The sequence below is a fragment of the Coregonus lavaretus genome (genome assembly GCF_964263955.1).
Source record: "Coregonus lavaretus genome assembly, chromosome: 18".
Lineage (NCBI taxonomy): Eukaryota > Metazoa > Chordata > Actinopteri > Salmoniformes > Salmonidae > Coregonus > Coregonus lavaretus.
The window spans coordinates 15,696,628-15,718,789 of record NC_140005.1 but is presented as its reverse complement, the minus strand read 5'-3'; the positions used below and the strand labels follow the sequence as shown (position 1 = coordinate 15,718,789).

The following is a 22,162-nucleotide window of genomic DNA, read 5'->3' as shown; positions in this document are numbered from 1 at the left end:
TTTCCTTTTCAGATTCCAGAAGCGAGAGGGTTCCACAAACGGCCTGGGAAGGTATGATTGACCTTACATTCAAAACAAAATACTGTCTCCACCATCCAGTGTTTTATAGTAACACGATATGATGCAAGGTCTACAAGTAGTTGTGTGTTGGGGAGTTCTACATTATTTATTCTCAAATACTTTTGAGTATTCAACTCAGTCTATTGTATCAGAAATTGCAAGAGACCATGATACAATCACCAAGTGTCACATGTTGTAATGACCATGAGATATACTTACTGTAAATCTCTACATCCTGTTGTAGATAGTGCTCCATGAGCAGGCTCAGTTTGGAGGAGAGGCCTACGAGGTGTTTGGGGATGTGGAGGATGCCTCCATGATGAAGCTGTCTCCTGTCATCTCAGTCAGGGTCATCAGGGGATGGTAAGACTGTTTGTCGGGATTGTCACTAGTTACCACAGCCACAAAGTAAAAATGGTCTATATAATAATTTCTGGGTTGTTGCTTTTTGGTCTTAATTTAAGGTAAGGCATAAGGTTAGTATTGTGGTTAAGGTTAGGTCATATTTTAAGAAATAGGCAATGACTTTGTGGCTGTGGTAACTAGTGACAACCGTTTGTCGGGGACAAACTTCATTCCTCATTCCCTCACTCTGTATTCCATCAATAAATGCTTTATTTCATACAAATCTTCCATTGTTAACTTGTCACAATCCTGTATGACAGTATTAATTGATTCATGTCTCATGTTAAAGAAGCATGACAGCAACTCAACATTTTTGGACTGTTAGGAACATGCCTCTCATTGTGTCATCACGTCCTGTCCATGTAGCTGGCTGCTGTATGAGAAGCCAGGGTTCCAGGGGCGGACCATCGCCCTGGAGGAGGGGCCCATGGAGCTGGTCAACGTGTGGGCAGAGGAGGTGACACCAGGGGCACTGGATCAGATTGGTCTGCCTGTGCCAACCTCACCCATGGTCATCGGATCTATCCGCCTGGCAGTGAGGGACTACAGTCTACCTCGGATTGACCTGTTCACTGAGGTGAATGGTCTGGGGGGAATGACATCATTCTGTGACGACACCATCGAGATCTGCTCTTACGGGAACATACAGAACACCGGCTCCATCAAGGTCCACTCTGGAGTGTAAGTTCTACCTTCATTGTAGATTCAAATCTTAGTCCAGAATTTGCTTCATTATTCATTTCAATTCAATTCAATATACTATACTCACCCCAGCAGGTTTGCTATTGTTCAAAAGCGTGTTGAAATGGATGACACAGTATGCAAACTATAATTTAGCATTTTCACTCACTATAGTGTGCATGCGTTATTGTTAGCAATTCTTGTCATGGAGGCTGGTCTTTCTTCACTTTCCTCATTGGAATGGCCTGCATAGGCTTGTTGGAATGACATAATCTGCTGTTAGGAGATGTTATCTCAGTCACACACACATTGTTGTTTTTTGTAACAGTACATTGGTGTTGCTACACTCTTAGAAAAAAAGGGTTCTTCGACTGTCCCCATAGGAGAACCCTTTTTGGTTCCAGGTAGAACCCTTTTGAGTTCCATGTACCCTTTGTGGAAAGGGTTCTAAATGGAACCCAAAGGGGTTCTACCTGGAACCAAAAAGGGTTCTTCAAAGGTTTATCCTATGGGAACAGCCTTTTAGGTTCTAGATAGCACCTTTTTTTCTAAGGGTTCATTTTAGACATAGTTTAGTGAATCTGCTCATGTCTGTCTTCTTAGGTGTGTTCGAGAATCATAGTGCTAACGCCCTGAAATCGTATTTGGATGTGTTTTAAAGTAAATATTTACATGACAGCTGAAGAACAAGGGTGTGATTTAGTGTCTTGTACAAGTGTCTAATCTTTGTGTGTGTGTGTGGCCCTTGTCGTCATCCCATAGCTGGCTGGTGTATGGTGACCCAGGGTTTGGGGGTCTCCTAACGGTGTTGGAGGTGGGAGAGTATCCCTGTCCAGAAGCCTGGGCATTCCCTCAGCCCTTCATCGGATCGCTGAAAACCCTCAAAATGGTACCGGATTATTATGTCATTCTTACTTATCTTTTTAAAAACACTTTCCCCTGACTGTATATTCTACTGTTTTATCTCTATGATGTTAAAGGCCTGTGTGGTTTTCCGTCTCTTACAGGGTGGGATAAAGGTGGAGCATCCTAATGAAGTAAAGGTATGCTTCCCCTCTTTGAATTATTCAGTTGTATAGCTATTCCCATGACCATTCATATTTACATCAGTGTTTAAGGATAAAAAACAACATACAGTCTGTGAATGACAGTGGAAACTTTTAACAACCGCAAGCACCTCTTACCACAAAACCTCATAATATCCAAACGCTTGGCTTTTTTTCTGGTGACATGGCTGAAGACTAGCTGTGATGGCATATTATTATAGCACAGCTGTCATCCTAAATTTACATTTTAGTCATTTAGCAGACGCTCTTATCCAGAGCGACTTACATGAGCAATTAGGGTTAAGTGCCTTGCTTAAGGGCACATCGACAGATTTTTCACCTAGTCTGCTCGGGGATTAGAACCAGCGACCTTTCGGTTACTGGCACAACGCTCTTACCCACTAAGCTACCTGCCGCCCTAATAACATCTGTTCATTGTGAAACAGACCTACAGGCCTGTTGTTGCAGGTGGATTGGCTAGTGACTAGTGAGAGAACTATGTGTGCCCCGGTAGCTCTATGGGCACATAGCACAAAAGTGTGTTGTCCCTGCATGCTCTCTTTCTGTCTAACCCAGCAGTCAGCAGAATGTGCTGTGGTTGCCAGTAGAGCTGTTTCTTTAGGACATTCTGGCTGTCCGGATGAGGGCTAAAATGTAGAAATATGCAAGCGCATTTCATGGGTTTCAAGGGGCTGATAATGTAGTTGTTTGGCTCAATATCTGCTGAACATTTGTTTAACCATTAAAATGCACAATTGATTGATGGTTTAAGAAAAGTACCACCTAGCCCTCTGGGCTTAATATTGCACTGTCAGACAGACAGGCAGAGGCACGGGGCCTAGGGGGGGTGGAATCTGTGGTATGAGGAGCATGTAGCCCTTGGATGGGGACAGGTATGGACAAGAGCACTCTGCCCACCTCAGCACATCAGCCTCAACTTTAACCCCTTCTCTCCCCTTCAGGCTCTGGTGTACGAGAGGCCGTGCTTCGAGGGCGAGTGTGTGGAGATTGACAATGATGTGTACAACTTCAGAGAGGAGGAAGAGGGGGGGGAGGAGGAGGAGGAGGAGGAGGAGGAGGCAGAAGTTAATCCAGTCAGAAGGAAGACATTGTGTTCTGTGGGATCCATCAAGATCCTTCGTGGACTGTAAGTACTTGTGGTTGATCTCAGCTGACATACAGTAGGGGATAGTATTGTAATGAAATGACTCCTCCTCTGCCCATATTAACCTGCCATAACACAGATTAACGGTCTATTAATTTGATACTGTATTTGGTCAGATCTATTCTAACATCACCCTATGGGCTCTACTTTAACAAACCTAACGCAATGGTAAATCTAAGCGCAGGCGGTAGCGCTATAGGTTCAGGGGTGTGTCAAATATTTTTGCTATTTTCACTATCACAATTATCGGCGCACTTGCTGATGTTGGCACGAAAGGGCTGGGTTTTGATGAATAAACAAGTTGTGGGTGTGTCAAGGCTTGGCCCCTCACTTGGCAATCAGAACGCGCTACATGGCGAAAAATGTGGTTGCTTCAAGTTGTGTACTTACAGTATTTTATGTATTGCCTTGGAATCAACTCCAATTCCAATGTTAATCCGTTATAGTTTGTTAAATGGCTTACAGAAACGAAATAACAAAATGTAGACCTATCTTTGCTAAATACGTTAACTTGAACCCATTTGCAGTCCACATTGTTCTAAGTAATCGCATGGCTTCAATAGCATTCACACTGATGTAGGGGCTAGGCCTACTGTAAATTGCATTATGGCTGAGCATGGACATGCTAAACATTGTCAATAAGCAAGATTAAATAAATTATTGATAAGGCCTAAAAAGAGAACAAATCATTAGAATCAAATTCTAAATTAAACAACAACCTGTTTTAATTGGGCTATGTCACACTTACAGGCACCAACATTTCTCCCCGTGGGCATATAATATTAAAACAATGCCGACTATGGAGGGTTTTATGGCTCATCCAAACTTTTCACAGTAGCTGGGCAAAGATCCTAAATAAATAGAAAGGGTGAATGTCCACTCACCGTTTTACTGCTTCCAAATAGGCCTATGTTTTATTAACATAATCTGAACCATTTTAGAGATCAGATCGCATTCACACATCTCCAGAATTTGCATTGCATGCGCGCCACGGACATTGTCACCAGAAAACCGGGAAAGGTGAATCATTCAAATAAGTTTGGTTGTAATAAATGTAAACGAAAAACAAGCAACCCAATTTTTTTTTACAACAACAATAAATAAATGTCAAATGTAATGATGTCATAAAATCTCTAGGATAAAGAAGACAGATTGCTGTTGAACCAGCCTTCGTTATAGTAGGCCTAAGGGAAGGCTTGGGTTTTGAACATATGAAACGGAAAACAATACATTTTTACCGGTTACAGATAACTTCTAAATACGAGGTTCACTGGTATTCACAGAGGTTCTCATCTCTCGTTTCATGATGGGCATGGACACGTAGCCTACATCATGGAGGGGGTTTTGCGCATGTCCAAAACGGAACCTGCATGGTTAAAATAATGTGGGCCTGCTTACAATGCATACAGTCGTGGTCAAAAGTTTTGAGAATGACACAAATACAATTTTTCACAAAGTCTGCTGCCTCAGTTTTGATTATGGCAATTTGCATATACTCCAGAAAGTCATGAAGAGTGATCAGATGAATTGCAATTAATTGCAAAGTCCCTCTTTGCCATGAAAATGAACTTATTCCCCAAAAAACTTTTCCACTGCATTTCAGCCCTGCCACAAAAGGACCAGCTGCCATCATGTCAGTGATTCTCTCGTTAACACAGGTGAGAGTGTTGACGAGGACAAGGCTGGAGATCACTCTGTCATGCTGATTGAGTTAGAATAACAGACTGGAAGCTTTAAAAGGAGGGTGTGCTTGAAATCATTGTTCTTCCTCTGTTAACCATGGTTACCTGCAAGGAAACACGTGCCGTCATCATTGCTTTGCACAAAAAGGGCTTCACAGGCAAGGATATTGCTGCTAGTAAGATTGTACCTAAATCAACCATTTATCGGATCATCAAGAACTTCAAGGAGAGAGGTTCAATTGTTGTGAAGAAGGCATCAGGGCGCCCAAGAAAGTCCAGCAAGCGCCAGGACTGTCTCCTAAAGTTGATTCAGCTGCGAGATCGGGGCACCACCAGTGCAGAGCTTGCTCAGGAATAGCAGCAGGCAGGTGTGAGTGCATCTGCACGCACAGTGAGGCGAAGACTTTTGGAGGATGGCCTGGTGTCAAGAAGGGCAGCAAAGAAGCCACTTCTCTCCAGGAAAAACATCAGGAACAGACTGATATTCTGCAAAAGGTACAGGGATTGGACTGCTGAGGACTGGGGTAAAGTAATTTTCTCTGATGAATCCCCTTTCCGATTGTTTGGGGCATCCGGAAAACACCTTGTCCGGAGAAGACAAGGTGAGCGCTACCATCAGTCCTGTGTCATGCCAACAGTAAAGCATCCTGAGACCATTCATGTGTGGGGTTGCTTCTCAGCCAAGGGAGTGGGCTCACTCACAATTCTATCTAAGAACACAGCCATGAATAAAGAATGGTACCAACACATCCTCCGAGAGCAACTTCTCCCAACCATCCAAGAACAGTTTGGTGACGACCAATGCCTTTTCCAGCATGATGGAGCACCTTTCCATAAGGCAAACGTGATAACTAAGTGGCTCGGGGAACAAAACATCGACATTTTGTGTCCTTAATCCCATTGAGAACTTGTGGTCGATCCTCAAGAGGCGGGTGGACAAACAAGAACCCACAAATTCTGACAAACTCCAAGCATTGATTATGCAAGAATGGGCTGCCATCAATCAGGATGTGGCCCAGAAGTTAATTGACAGCATGCCAGGGTGGATTGCGGAGGTCTTGAAAAAGTAGGGTCAACACTGCAAATATTGACTCTTTGCATAAACTTAATGTAATTGTCAATAAAAGCCTTTGACACTTATGGAATGCTTGTAATTATTCTTCAGTATACCATAGTAACATCTGACAAAAATATCTCATAACACTGAAGCAGCGGACTTTGTGAAGACCAATACTTGTGTCATTCTCAAAACGTTTGACCACGACTGTAGATAAAAAGGGAAGGTCAGCTCACTGTTTAACTCATCTCAAACTTGATATTTTACTAAAGCTTTGGGAATGAAGATTTATTTCCAAGTGGTCTCAGGAGCCAAACCCTTTATTGACAGTCTTGATTAATTTGCAATTGCATTGGGCAGACAAAAAAAAGCCTTTATTGAGAGGAGGGGGAGGCTATGCTTGTTTTTTAATCAAAGAATACAAATTAATTTCTAAATACGAATTATACAGGCACCAAAAGCACATTGGGCTACTCTTGTTCCATACGCATATGAGCAGTGTGCATCATGGCTGGCTAGGCTGCATTTCTGCTGTCAAGATTCATGCCATAACCACCTGCGTTACCGCTAAAACCAGCTTTTGGTTGGTCTTAAATTTCCCCATCAGCACTGCCTGAAATTAGCACTTTGGATCATGTTTTTAAGGACACACCTCAAATATTTCCACCCGCCCATCTGAGAGCAAGCGAGCTGATATAAGACCGGTAAATTGCCAAACCTGGCGTTAGGGCTGGAAAATGCCAGTGCCCCGCTTTTTACATGACGAAATTGCAAACTAACGTGCGTTTGACACTAGCGCAAATAGAGCCCTCTGTGTTTCTGATTGCCCCTGTAGCTGGGTCTGTCACAACTTCTTCCGAAGCTGCCTCCTCTCCTTGTTCGGGCAGGCTTCGGCGTTTGTCGTCACCGGCCTTTTAGACACTGCCGCGCCTCATCTCATCATTCCATTTGTTTTGTCTTGTTTTTACACACACTTGGTTCATATCCCCTCACCAGTCCTTCTATAAGTATTCCCTCTGCCCCCCATGTCTTTGTGTGTGATTGTTTATTGTGGAGGTGACGATAGCTCGGTGGAGCTTTACATATTGTATTCGCCGGGATATTCACCCGTGTGCTTTGTTTTCTCCAGTGCTCCGTTATACTGCACTGTAGAGTTTTACGCATTGCTGCGTACCGCTCTATTTTCCGAATAAACCATTTATTCTGTGATTTACCCTCCTGCGCCTGAGTCCGCCCAAATCACCCGCTACAGAATCACGCACCCAACAGCATGGAGTCAGCAGGAGCAGGAAATATGCCTGGAGTCGTTGAGCGGGTCCGGGAGCATTCCCACATGTTAGCCGGTTTGGAGAAGACCTGACCCTTCGGAACCAGCTGAGCGACCGGATCCAGCCACCCACACCCCAGCGCCCAGAGGTATTCACTTGGCTCGACCGAGGGAATACGACGGGCAGCGGCCCGCTGCCAGGGTTTCCTCCTGCAGCTAGACCTCTATTTTACCAACATCAGCCCGGCTCCATCGGATCGGGAGAAGGTGTCCTCCCTCATCTCCTGCCTCTCGGGGAAAGCCCTGGAGTGGGCCAACGCGGTCTGGAGTGAAGGAGGAGACGCGTTGGACAACTACGGGGAGTTCGCTTGCCTCTTCCAGGCAGTCTTCGATCATCCCCCTGAAGGAGGAGAGGCGGGCGAGCATCTGGTCCATCTGAGGCAGGGGACGAGGACCGGGCAAGACTTTGCCCTGGAGTTTAGAACTCTAGCAGCTGGGTCTGGGTGGAACGAGCGGGCCATCATCGACCGCTTCCGGTGCAGCATGCGTGAGGACGTCCGAAGGGAGCTAGCCTGCCAGGATACCACGTTGACCTTCCACCAACTGGTGGACATGGCCATCCGGCTGGACAACCTGCTGGCTTCTAGAGGATGTCCTGGAAGGGACGTTTCAATACCCTTGAACCCGGACCGGGTTGCGATGGAGCTGGGTGGTGCAGCGATCCGGGAGAACGGAGGATGACAGATCCAGTGTCACTCTTGTGGCAAGAGAGGACATTCTGCTAAACTCTGTCGTCAGAGTTCTTCTGGATCTGGAGGTGGCAGGCAGGGCACTCTCGCGTCACCCCAGGTAGTGCAAACCCACACTCGTTCAGAGCCCTCTGCTGCGCACTTCACCATCCACGTCAACTTCCCTGATTACACGGTAGTTCCCCAGTGTGAGGCGATGGTCGATTCAGGTGCAGCTGGAAACTTTATGGACAGGTCTTTAGCTAATAGTCTATTTACATTTTACATTTTTGTCATTTAGCAGACGCTCTTATCCAGAGCGACTTACAGTTAGTGAGTGCATACATTTTTCATATGTTTTTCATACACTCTCGCGACCACCCCGTTAGAATGTATTACATTGGTTCCCCTATCCATTCCATTGCCCATCAAAGTACTTGACAGTCGACCATTAGGGTCAGGTTTTGTTAGGGAGGGGACGAGTGGAAGACCGCATTTAGCACAACCACGGGGCATTATGAATACCTGGTGATGCCGTAGGGGTTGATGAATGCTCCATCAGTCTTCCTTTGTGAACGAGGTGTTTCGGGACATGCTTGGTCGTGGTGTGGTGGTCTACATCGATGACATTCTGGTGTCTGTTCTTCCAACAGTCCGTCTTCTTCTTAGGATACCACATCACCACCTCAGGTGTGGAGATGGAGGGAAACAGCATTTCAGCCTTGCGTAATTGGCAGACTCCAACCACGGTAAAAGAGGTGCAGCGCTTCATTAGCTTTGCCAATTACTATCTGAGGTTTATCCGGGGCTTTGGCAAGGTTGCAGCTCCCATCACCTCTCTGTTGAAGGGTGATCGTCCCGGCTCCGCTGGTCTGCTGAGGCTGACAGGGCTGTCTGTAACCTGAGGGCTCTGTTCACCTCAGCCCCGGTACTGGCCCATCCCGATCCATCATTGCCGTTCGTAGTGGAGGCGCTGTCCTATCCCAACGCTCGGGCACGCCACCCAAGCTCCGCCCCTGTGTCTTCTTCTCTAAGAAGCTCAGCCAGGCGGAGCTGTTGGCTGTTGGTGATCGGGAGCTGTTGGCTGTTGTCAGAGCCCTGACCGCGTGGAGGCACTGGCTCGAGGGGCAAACACCCTTTCATCGTCTGGACTGACCACCGTAACCTGGAGTACATCCAGGCAGCGAGGAGGCTGAACCCTCGCCAGGCCAGGTGGGCCTTGTTCTTCACCCAGTTTGATTTCATGCTGTCCTACATACCAGGCACAAAGAACGTGAAGGCAGACGCACTGTCACGGCTGTAAGACACAAAGGAGAGGCCCATAGACAACACCCCCATACTCCCGGCCTCCTGCATTGTGGCGCCGGTAGTGTGGGTGGTGGATGCGGACATAGAACGGACATAGTTACGCACAGAGCCATCTCCACCTCAGTGCCCAGCTGGGCTGCGGTACGTGCCGTCTATTGTCTGTGATCGTCTTATCTATTGGGCACACACGTGCCCCTCCTCTGGTCACCCAGGCATTGGCCGTACAGTGCACTGTCTGACCGGGAAGTACTGTATGTCTCCTCCTGCCCGGTGTGCGTCCAGAGTAAGGCACCTAGGCACTTTCCAGCGGGTAAGTTACATCCCTTACCAGTTCCACAACGGCCATGGTCCCACTTATCAATTGACTTCCTAACTGATCTTCCCCTCTCTCAGGGTAACACCACAATCCTGGTCATTGTGGACCGCTTTTCTAAAGCCTGCCGCCTCCTTCCTCTGCCCGGTCTCCCCACGGCCCTGCAAACTGCAGAGGCCCTGTTTACTCACGTCATCCGGCACTACGGGGTGCCAGAGGACATAGTGTCTGACCGGGGTCCCCAGTTTACGTGTAGGGTCTAGAAGGCATTCATGGAACGTCTGGGGGTCTCGGTCAGCCTGACCTCTGGGTTTCACCCCGAGTCTAATGGGCAGGTGGAACGGGTGAATCAGGATGTTGGTAGGTTCCTGAGGTCCTACTGCCAGGACCGGCTGGGGGAGTGGTCGGTGTTCTTGCCATGGGCCGAATATGCCCAGAACTCTCTCCGCCACTCCTCCACTAACCTATCTCCATTTTAATGTTGTTTTAGGGTATCAGCCAGTTCTGGCACCGTGGCATCAGAGCCAGACCGAAGCTCCTGCGGTGGACGACTGTCCTTGTTCGGGCAGGCTTCGGCGTTCGGCGTCACGGCCTTCTAGCCACTGCCGCTCCTCTTCTCATCATTCCATTTGTTTTGTCTTGTTTTTACACACACCTGGTTCATATCCCCTCATCAGTCCTTGTATAAGTATTCCCTCTGCCCCCCATGTCTTTGTGAGTGATTGTTTATTGTGGAGGTGACGATAGCTCGGTGGAGCTTTACGTATTGTAATCGCCGGGATATTCACCCGTGTGCTTTGTTTTCTCCAATGCGCCGTTATACCGCACTGTAGAGTTTTACGCATTGCTGCGTACCGCTGTATTTGCCGAATAAACAATTTATTCTGCGATTTACCCTCTATCACCCTTTGTGTTCCTGATTGTCCCTGTAGCTGGGTTGGCTATGATGAGCCAGAGTTTGAAGGTCACCAGTATCTCCTGGAGGAGGGGGAGTATCCTGACTGGAGGGAGTGGGGAGGCTATGGAGACCAGCTCCTGTCACTACGCCCTGTCCGCACTGTAAGTACTGGAACTCTCATCTATTCAGAGCCATGGTAGAATATATAGAATGTTTGTGATGATTGAAGTACCTAGACAAAATAAAGTCAGTTAATGGTATAGCTTGTCAAGTTTGGTCTTTGTAAATAGAGATCATTTGGGTGTTTTTTTTTCACATTCCCTGTGCTGTAGGATTTCCTGTCTCCCCATGTGAAGTTGTTCAGTGAGAGGGAATTTGGGGAGAGAGGGGTCAACGTAGACCTGCTAGGGCCTGTCACTAACATGGAGGGCACCGGCTTCGGCCCCAAGACACAGTCCATCAATGTCCAGGATGGAGTGTAAGTCAACTTCCCTGACGGTCCTATGTAGCAGGCTACTGCATCTATTGAAATAACTCAGTGTGTCACAACTGCACCAGGACTTGGGCTTGCTCTGCTATAGATATATAGGTGGGCCACTTCTATCCTCTTTCCTCTGTTTGCAAGCTTTTAATTAACACACACACACACATGCACACACAGGCACAAACGCGAAAGACGGGTGTTAATGTCACGCTTAGTAAAGTGATACTGAAGGTTAGACAATAGGTGGGAAAATGAGATCATTCTCTAGGGCTATATATTCTTAGAGAGGAGATTAGATTCTAAAGGCACAGTCCTGGAGTCACAATTCAAACTGTATAAGCTTTGTACATGTTTCAGTAAAGAAAGGGAGTTGCCGTGTTCCAGACATACCTGGTTCTCTGTAGCTCAATTGGTAGAGCATGGCGCTTGTAACGCCAGGGTAGTGGGTTCGAACCCCGGGACCACCCATACGTAAAAATGTATGCACACATGACTGTAAGTCGCTTTGGATAAAAGCGTCTGCTAAATGGCATATTATTATTATACCTGAATTTAATCACTTAGAAGTTCATTGGCTATCTCTTTTATATATAGAGAGTCAGTTGTCTCAGTGGTTCACAAGCTATCACAAAAGTCTCTGTGTTAGAATGAACAGCGTTCATTTTTATGTATCTTTCCAAACTGGTTATGTAGAGCATACGCCTAAAGCTTATATAGTTCAAAATGAACTCCACTGAATAGGGATAGCCTTTACATAATCTCTTTATAACCTTCTACTGTTTACTGTGTAGTTTACCTGGCTAATTGTTTTATGGCCTTTCAAAATGCCAGAGCTCATTGTTTAGTTAGTGATAAAATGGAGTTAGAGCTAGTGATTTTAAGTTATAAACATCTAATATTACAGGATTGGAAACTAGAGTAAAATTATAATAATCATATTCAGACCTCCTGTTTAAAGTTTATGACATACGGGTGGGAATGATGCTATTTACAACATGTTGTATTGTAAAATGTTATTATGGAGTGTCCTAAGTATTAATTTACCTGTTGTGTGTGTGTGTGTGTGTGTTCTAAACAGGTGGGTTGCCTTCGAGAACCCTGGGTTCTCCGGAGAACTTTACATTCTAGAGAAAGGCCTCTACGGAAGCCCAGAGGACTGGGGAGGACAGAACCTCCAGATATCCTCACTGCAGCCAGTCTTCCAGGTAAACAGAACATATTTACGCACAGTCCATGGGTGGACTAGGGAAAGACTATTGTACAATAATAATCACAGTAGTACCACCTTTGTAGTATCATACTTGATCATACTTAGAGTATACTTTCATGACTCTGATAAGTTATGAGGTTAGTGAAGAAACTTTGAACTGGTTTATCCATAATTCCTTTATTATTTTCAGGATATCCTGGGTGGATCATGCAAGTTCAAGGTAAGTTCTGATAGCGATAAACAAATAATATTAACTATCTTAACATAGTCTATAGTGTATGAATGTGATTATACCATCAATTTGCATGAAGAGTAGCCTACCTGTAATCCACTGTAGTTGTAGGTCATGTTTATCTCCTGTGTATGCACCTTAGCTCCAGCTGTTCTCAGAGCCTGGGTTCCAGGGCAGAGTGGTGGTACTGGAGGACAGTGTGGTAGCCCTGGAGGAAAACTTCTTCCCTGGCTCCTGTAGAGTACTGGCTGGGAGGTGAGCACAACATCAACTTTAAACACAGCATGTTCATTCTACTTGTTATAGAGTGACATTTAGTATACAGAAATGTTGGGCTTTCCTCTGGCAAAATATTTTATATCTGTTGACGAAGAAAATGTTAAAACGTTAGTTGTATATTACACTCAAAGTGGACTTAGTACTGGAGAGAGCTGTAGTTGACTGTGTGCCTCTGTGCTGTGTTCCAGCTGGGTGGCGTATGAAGGATCCCAGTTCACAGAGCACACTTATGTCCTGGAGGAGGGAGACTACCCCAACACTGAGTCTATGGGCTGTCTGGGTCCTGACTCTACCATCCGCTCCGTACAGACCATCAGCCATGTTGAGTACAGAGGAGATCCTGCAGTTATGTGTGTTGGCATGGCATGCATGCGTACCGTATTTGTAAATCTAAGTCATGTCTGTGTGAAGTGACTGCATATCTTGGAGATATCCTGTACCTACAATACCATAATGATGAATAATCTCACACACTCCTTCCCCCTTGTCTCTCCAGGAGTTCTCCTTCCCGTCCATAACGTTGTTCAGTAAGGTTGGCTGTAGAGGCCGTAGGGTGGTGCTGACGGGAGGGGTGGTGAACCTGCAGCTGGCTGGGGTGGACGGATGCATACGCTCCCTGGTGATCGACGGAGGAATGTAAGTCACACCTGAATAGATTTGACCGTTTTTATTCGGCAATAAAACAGAACATTGTAAAGCAAGAGTTGCACCTACTATTCAAATTGGTTGATGAAGCACGGTCTAAGCACCTATTAATCCATCAACCAGTTTTGCTGGGTTATTGTAAACAGAAATGCTGTAGGAAGGTGGATTGTTTACATTTAAGGTGTGTTTGAGGTTTGTGTAAGTAGAACAACTGACTGTGTGTGATTGATAATTCCTGACCTACAGGTGGGTGCTGTATGAGGGGAGTAATCACCGCGGCCGTCAGATCCTGCTTCCGCCCAGCAAACTGGGTGATTGGTGCAAGTTCAGCAGCTGGCCGCGAATCGGATCCCTGCGACCACTATTGCAGGTATGGAGGCGGGACATGCTGGCCAACAGATTTTATCTGAGAGTTTTCATTCAGTAGAGTTTTCAGTACATTTATCTTAAGACATCCCTTTAAATACGGTGTATCTTTTAGTTAGAATTTTGTCAACAGGTTCACTACAATATATCGAGAGAATGGGTTCAAAATATTAGGGTCAATGAATGAAAGAAAGCCATCTAAATATATGCATATTCTGCTCCATTTCAGCACCAATTGTTAGATTTAAAATAGATTATTTAGGGTTAGGAACAGTGGAGGCTGCTAAGGGGAGGACGGCTCATAATAATGGCTGGAACGGAGCGAATGGAATGGCATCAAACACATGGAAATCAAGCATTTGCTACCATTCCAATATTCCGCTCCAGCCATTACCACGAGCCTGTTCTCCCACCAACCTCCTGTGGTTAGGAAAGCATTTATTCATCATAAAAAAACAGGTTTGGGGAGCATTTACGCACAAAATAAATGTAACCCTCTCACCAGGCTCGAATTTGACTCTCACAATATTACCTTATTTAGAATATCTGAACAGCATGGGATATTAGGTGAGAAGGACATCTCCAATAAGAATCCCTATTGTAAACTTGCTAGGGTGAATGACAAATAGGGTATTAACTTCAGATAGAATGATTATAGACTTGGTTATTATTATAAGGATATGCTTTCCCATGCATTAAATGAAACTGAAACAGTAAATGACTCCACCAATACAACAGACATAAGGTTCAAGATCTATATTAATCAAATGTTCAATGTATCACATCAAAAGAAATAAAAATAATAAACCCCAATGATTTTTCCACAACCCATGTCCAAATTATTTGCAAGCTTGCTTAAACCCTGGGCGCGCGTTGGAGCTCATAAAAAAAATTACGACATACATAAAGTCCCGAAGTCCACCACACATTTGTAGTTACTCACTACTTGTAGATAATGCCTCAGCAAAATATAGTAGTTCCGTGCAGGTGTCCTCACAAGATCCACAGCGAACACAGCTATCAATGCAGCCAGTACTCGGTAGCAGCACCAGACATCCGTTGGAAACCCGAACTCGTTGATCGTCACAAGCAATTCTCTCCAAGTCTTGCACGATGCTAGGCTAACCTCTAGGATGTCGAATGTCTCCACAATGCGACGGCAGCTTCAGTCTCTACTAGGTCTTTCTTAACGAAATAATAAACACTCTCTTATATAAATAAAATCAGGATTTCCCTTAAAAAAACTCTGTAGGTATGGTTTTGTTCTCTCTTTATCGTTTCCTTTGGTCTTTTTTCCTTCACCAACCCCACTAACGTCTCTCCTCTCCCTTCTTTCAACCTTTCCCTCTCTTTTTCTTTCCCAGCAACCAGTCCACTCTCCCATTGGCCACAACTTAACAAGTTACCTCATTGGTCAAAACTTTAACGAGATACGTGGGAAACTTAAACTTAAAAGTAAACCAACCTATTCACTTGTACATTTTTTATAAACATTGCTTCAAAAGAAATGCATTAATGACATTACAAATCAGGAGCTATTCGATCACCTTTTAAATCTAATACCAATGAATTATAACAAATAAACTCTATACTTGGTTTTAGCAAGGTATTACATAAAAAAACATTGTTCTTCAACCTATGGTAATGTTGGAAGACTAGCGTACATATAATTATAATAGGGAGAATAGTGTACAATAGTAGGCTATACCATGGAACTGTGTGACGACACGGCCAAGTATTGCGCAACGTGTCGGGTTCAAACTGTTACGGCTTGGTCTGCGCTCTGCTCCATAATGATTTGATTAGCCTACATGTCTTTTTTATATATTATCAACTGTTACTAATGATCCTCAGAGGAAGCAAATTAAAGTAAACTAAATTATGTAATTAAATGTAATGACAATATATACCAACTGAAGGGAACGGTAAATTGGCAGTTTAATATTTGTGGTTATTAAGCCTACTGACAGTCGATACTGATAGTGGCTAATATTTAACATGATAGAAATAGGAGAGTGCTCATCCCTGCCAGTTAAAAGGCTGTACAATTTACATTCTGCATAATGGCACATCAATTCATAAGCTTTACTGTGGGATAGTTGCATACTTCAGATTGCTGCCATATGACTAGTTTCACGTGTCTCCAGCGATTATAAGGTAAAATAGATCTAAAACAAGTGTCATTCATATTTAAAATTCCCTTATCCAAACGGATTAATCATATACCTAGCTCTTATCAATAGCTCTTATCAAGTTGTAAATTACAGTGAATGGAGTGTTATTTCTATCGGAAAAAATAAAATGAATGATTTTTCCACTTGCAACCGGTAGGTTCGCTTGACCTTATTCATGGTTTCCTTTACACGTACAGTTGAAGTTGGAAGTTTACATACACTTAGGTAGGATTCATTAATACTTGGGTTTCAACCACTCCACAAATGTCTTGTTAGCAAACTATAGTTTTGGCAAGACGGTTAGGACATCTACTTTGTGCATAACACAAGTAATTTTTCAAACAATTGTTTACAGACATATTATTTCACTTATAATTCACTGTATCACAATTCCAGTGGGTCAGAAGTTTACATACACTAAGTTGACTGTGCCTTTAAACAGCTTGGAAAATTCCAGAAAATTATGTAATGGCTTTAGAAGCTTCTGATAGGCTAATTGACATAATTTGAGTCAATTGGAGGTGTACCTGTGAATGTATTTCAAGGCCTACCTTCAAACTCAGTGCCTCTTGCTTGACATCATGGGAAAATCAAAGGAAATCAGCCAAGATCTCAGAAAAAAAAATTGTAGACCTCCACAAGTGTGGTTCATCCTTGGGAGCAATTTCCAAATGCCTGAAGGTACCACGTTCATCTGTACAAACAATAGTACGCAAGTGTAAACACCATGGGACCACGCAGCCGTCATACCGCTCAGGAAGGAGACGCGTTCTGTCTCCTAGAGATGAACGTACTTTGGTGCGAAAAGTGCAAATCAATCCCAGAGCAACAGCAAAGGACCTTGTGAAGATGCTGGAGGAAACAGGTACAAAAGTATCTATATCCACAGTAAAACGAGTCCTATATTGACATAATGTGAAAGGCCGCTCAGCAAGGAAGAAGCCACTGCTCCAAAACCGCCATAAAAAAGCCAGACTACGGTTTGTAACTACACATGGGGACAAAGATCATACTTTTTTGAGAAATGTCCTCTGGTCTGATGAAACAAAAATAGAACTGTTTGGCCATAATGACCATCGTTATGTTTGGAGGAAAAGGGGGTTTCTTGCAAGCCAAATAACACCATCCCAACCGTGAAGCACAGGGGTGGCAGCATCATGCTGTGGAGGTGCTTTGCTGCAGGAAGGACTGGTGCACTTCACAAAATAGATGGCATCATGAGGAAGGAAAATTATGTGGATATATTGAAGCAACATCTCAAGACATCAGTCTGGAAGTTAAAGCTTGGTCGCAAATGGGTCTTCCAAATGGACAATGACCCCAAGCATACTTCCAAAGTTGTGGTAAAATGGCTTAAGGACAACAAAGTCAAGGTATTGGCCATCACAAAGCCCTGACCTCAATCCTATAGTAACTTTGTGGGCAGAACTGAAAAAGTGTGTGTGAGCAAGGAGGCCTACAAACCTGACTCAGTTACACCAGCTCTGTCAGGAGGAATGGGCCAAAATTCATCCAACTTATTGTGGGAAGCTTGTGGAAGGCTACCCGAAACGTTTGACCCAAGTTAAACAATTTAAAGGCAATGCTACCGAATACTAATTGAGTGTATGTAAACTTCTGACCCACTGGGAATGTGATGAAATAAATAAAAGCTGAAATAAATCATTCTCTCTACTATTATTCTGACATTTCACATTCTTAAAATAAAGTGGTGATCCTAACTGACCTGAGACAGGGAATGTTTACTGGGATTAAATGTCAGGAATTGTTAAAAACTGAGTTTAAATGTATTTGGCTAAGGTGTATGTAAACTTCAGACTTCAACTGTAAAGGTGGTGGATTTGTTAGGGAATTAAGTCAATGTCAGAATACTGCGTATCTGTTGATACACTTCCGCCACGCCTTCATTTATTTGATCTCCACCCTGGACGAATAGCGGATGAATAGCATGCTATTCTCATGCTTAAGTTCAAGGTCAGAATACGCATATGGAGAAAAGTGCATAAAAAAGGAATTGCATTCCATTTACGCTCACTTTACTCAGGTCAGAAAAAGCCCCCATATCGGACACATACAAAATAGCCTAATCTTCATGACTAATGTTCAAATTTAGACATCAGTGGACTGCATCCTAACATCTGTGTGTACAACTCAACTTCTGCACAAATCTCATTCAGTCATCAATGCAAGTTATTTTCTTGGGGGGGGAAATGATATGCAGGCACAGCAAGTTACTATTTGGCCTTATGACTCATAATGACCACTTTTGGGTGAGAATAACTTATCTAGCCTAGTCTAGACAAGATCATATTATCCGTGTTGTTGCCCTCTACAGAAGCAGGTGTACTTCCGTCTGCGGAGCAGAGAGACAGGCTACGTGATGTCCCTGTCAGGGCCTCTGGATGACATCAAACTGCTGCGGGTCCAGGCCCTGGAGGAGACTGGGGGAGTGGACCAGGTCTGGATCTACCATGATGGAGTCCTACACTGCAAGGTACTGCATGGGCTCAAGATTTTGCACTAGATCATCATTTCCACTCATTAACTCCACAGACATCCTTATTCATTCCATCATCACCACCTTCAAGCGTTCCAGAACTGGCTTCCTCATTATTTCAACATAGTTTCATGTCACGTGTTGAGCATATCCCAGTACAATTGTCGTTTGTCTCACATATAACATTTCAATTATCTGTACCATGCTTATAGGTTTGTATTCAATACAGAATCCACCAACATCTGAACACCTATTCCCTGTCTCTACAGCTGGTGGAGGACTGTTGCCTGCAGATCACGGGGAGCGTTGTCATGGCGGGCAGCAGGCTGTGTGTGTCTCCTCCAGAGCCAGGGAAAGACAACCAGCTGTGGAACATTACCCCAGATGGCCTGGTCCGATGCCACCTCAAACCTGATCTGGTGCTGGAGGTTAAAGGTCAGATCAGCTCTCCTGCTCTCGCTCTCTCAGCTAGCATCTATACTGAACAAAAATATGAATGCAACATGCAACAATTTCAATGATTTTACTGAGCTACAGATCATATAAGGCAATCAGTCAATAGAAATAAATTCATTAGGCCCAAATGTATGGAATCCACATGACTGGGCAGGGGCGCAGCCATGGGTGGGCCTGGGAGGGCATAGGTCTACCCACTTGGGAGCCAGGCCCAGCCAATCAGAATGAGTCCCCACAAAAGGGCTTTATTACAGACAGAAATACTCCTCAGTTTCGTCAGCTGTCCGGGTGGCTGGTCTTTCACGATCCCACAGGTAAAGAAGCTGGATGTGGAGGTCCTGGGCTGGGGTGGTTACACGTGGTCTGCGGTTGTGAGGCCGGTTGGATGTACTGCCAAATTCTCTAAAACGACATTGGAGGCGGGTTATGGTAGAGAAATTAACATTCAATTATATGGCAACAGCTCTGGTGGACATTCCTGCAGTCAGCATGCCAATTGCATGCTCCCTCAAAACTTGAGACATCTGTGGCATTGTCTTGAGTGAAAAAACTGCTCATTTTAGAGTGGCCTTTTATTGTCCCCAGCACAAGGTGCACCTGTGTAATGATCATGCCATTTAATCAGCTTCTTGATATGCCACAACTGTCAGGTGGATGGATTATCTTGGCAAAGGAGAAATTCTCACTAACAGGGATGTAAACAAATTTGTGCACAACATTTGAGAGAAATACGTTTTTTTGCGTATGGAAAATGTCTGGGATCTTTTAGTGGGACCAACACTTTACATGTTGCGTTTATATTTTTGATCAGCATACCAGCATACCAGCTCCCGAGTGGCGCAGTGGTCTAAGGCACTGCATCTCAGTGCTTGAGGCGTCACTACAGACCCCCTGGTTCGATTCCAGGTTGTATCATAACCGGCCGTGATTGGGAGTCCCATAGGGCGGCGCACAATTGGCCCAGCGTCGTCCGGGTTTGGCCGGTGTAGGCCGTCATTGTAAATAAGAATTTATTCTTAACTGATTTGCCTAGTTAAATAAAGGTAAAATAAAATAAAAAAGAGTATAGGAGCTCTGACGTTCAGCTCAGTCCCTGTTATCTGGCTCCATCTGGTGGTAGGTTTAGGAAGTGTTTAGTTAGTTATTTGCATTACCCATCTGTTGCCGTGCCATTGAATAGATAGCCTACACTAAACTGTATAATGTCTTCTACTCACAGGTGGACAAAGTTATGACAAAACTCAAGTGATTCTCAACACATTTGATGAGAGAAAACACAACCAAAGATGGTCTTTGGAGATCCTGTAATATAGTGTCAATAGGCCCTTCAACAGCAACTCTGACTTGGGCTTCAGAACTTCTGGTGCAGTTCTGCTGTGGGCCTCAGATTCCTCTGGTGCAGCTAAGCCAAGGGTGTTAGACCTTTCTTGCATCATAAAGCCATGGGACTCAGAGCTCTGTGATGCAGCTCCACCGTGGGACCCATACTCTTATTTCTTTATGAAGTTCCTCAATGGGCCTTAATGCTCTGTGATTCTAGTCTGCAGTGGGCCTCGAGATATTCTGCAAAATGTGTTGAGCTTGTGCGCATCCATATTAGACTGTCTTTGTGAAACACATCTATAAACTAGTAACCTACACATTTCCAAGTCACTGCAAAGAGAAAGAAACCAAACAACATGCGGCTACAGAACTATCTATAGAGCAAGGGCGGCAGGTAGCCTAGCAGCTAAGAGCATTGGGCCATTAACTGAAAGGTTGCTGGTTCGAATACCCGAGCCGACTAGGTGAAAAATGTCGATGTGCCCTTGAGCAAGGCACTTAAACCTAATTGCACCTGTAAGTTGCTCCAGATAAGAGCATCTGATAAATGACTAAAATGGAATACGTTTGTGTCTCTACTATATTCATAGCCTTTACAATTAGTTAAGTGTGCTTCACCAGTCAATTACTGAAATGTATATTTTTTCACACAAGGGTTATTCTATGAAGTCACACATTCTTAATGTCATAGATGAACACTCCTTGAATTCTCGAAATTATACGTTTTGTGTAGATATGTTGTTAACACTTTACACCCAGCATCATAACACGTTATGACACGGTCATAACCATGTCATAATATGTTATAACACCTACATAAGAGTGTCAAAACCCATAAAACCTACCATGGTAGTTATTTTATGGCTGGTTATGACACCTATATAAGAGTGTGAAATACCACAAAACCTACCACACAAGACAAAACATTCCATTACACCATAGCCTACTTGTCAACAGTTTAATTGACCATATTAAATTATCATTGTAATTGCACACACATTTATGTCAGACATGCAGCTACCCCAATGCTCTGTTTCTGATGACTGGGATGAATGCAGGAGCAGATTTCAGGAGCAGGACAAGACACCCTCTTTGTGACTGATGACTGACATAAGGGCATGTACGTGATAGGCCTATCTGGCTTATATGATTATGATGGTAATAATGCTTCTTAACAGTGTCATAAAGTGTATTTTCTTAGTCCAAGTAAAGTGACACAGGATGGTCATAATGCTTCTTGACTGTTTCATAAAGTGCATTTTCTTAGTCCAAGTAAAGTGACACAGGATGGTCAAAATGCTTTATAACAGTGTCATGAAGTTTATTTTCTACAAGTTATTTCAAATAAGATTTTTTTTAAATGACTGCAAAGTATTCATTACAACAACAAAGGACTTAAGAAACAAACTTTCAAACGAAAGGAAACTGTGGGTTTTGACACTCTTATGTAGGTGTCATAACCAGCCAAAAAATAATGCAATATGTTATGACCATATTATGTTATGTCAGTTATGATATATATATTATGACATGGTTATGACAGTGGCATAACGTGTTATGACGCTAGGTGTCAAGTAAAGTCAAGTAAAGTGTTACCAATATGTTTTTTAATGTTTCATAAGTACTTTTCTTGTCTGTATGTATTTATACTTTACTACACACATCACTGCACAGAACATTAGCTGCAGCAGGTATATATATGTCATATGTCAAATGATTAAAGATCCATTTCAACACTGTGCTGCAATATCGTGCTAACCACTGTCTTAAATGTAATGTCAACAAAATGCTGTTACGATCTATAAAAAATAAATGTTTTTTCTTTTCTTGATTTGTGGTATGTTGTTGAGGCATCTCAATGACACTTCCAAAGTCGAGGACTTGAA

At 43.9% G+C, this 22,162-nt stretch overlaps 1 protein-coding gene across 1 annotated transcript in view; it reads left to right on the top strand.

Annotated features, from left to right (window-relative positions):
- Positions 1–22,160, top strand: part of LOC311145328 (uncharacterized protein) — a 32,038-nt gene extending 9,878 nt beyond the window's left edge. Inside the window, exons 5-21 of the mRNA XM_084181559.1 lie at positions 13–51; positions 305–423; positions 832–1,146; positions 1,909–2,035; positions 2,154–2,189; positions 3,155–3,339; positions 10,645–10,771; positions 10,943–11,088; positions 12,173–12,299; positions 12,495–12,524; positions 12,679–12,791; positions 13,004–13,136; positions 13,312–13,451; positions 13,707–13,830; positions 18,336–18,494; positions 18,767–18,932; positions 20,173–22,160. Of these exons, the coding sequence (XP_084037685.1) occupies positions 13–51; positions 305–423; positions 832–1,146; positions 1,909–2,035; positions 2,154–2,189; positions 3,155–3,339; positions 10,645–10,771; positions 10,943–11,088; positions 12,173–12,299; positions 12,495–12,524; positions 12,679–12,791; positions 13,004–13,136; positions 13,312–13,451; positions 13,707–13,830; positions 18,336–18,494; positions 18,767–18,932; positions 20,173–20,261 (2,175 nt within the window). The 3' untranslated portion in view covers positions 20,262–22,160. The remainder of the gene's footprint in view (positions 1–12; positions 52–304; positions 424–831; positions 1,147–1,908; positions 2,036–2,153; positions 2,190–3,154; positions 3,340–10,644; positions 10,772–10,942; positions 11,089–12,172; positions 12,300–12,494; positions 12,525–12,678; positions 12,792–13,003; positions 13,137–13,311; positions 13,452–13,706; positions 13,831–18,335; positions 18,495–18,766; positions 18,933–20,172) is intronic.
- Positions 22,161–22,162: the final 2 nt, after the last annotated feature.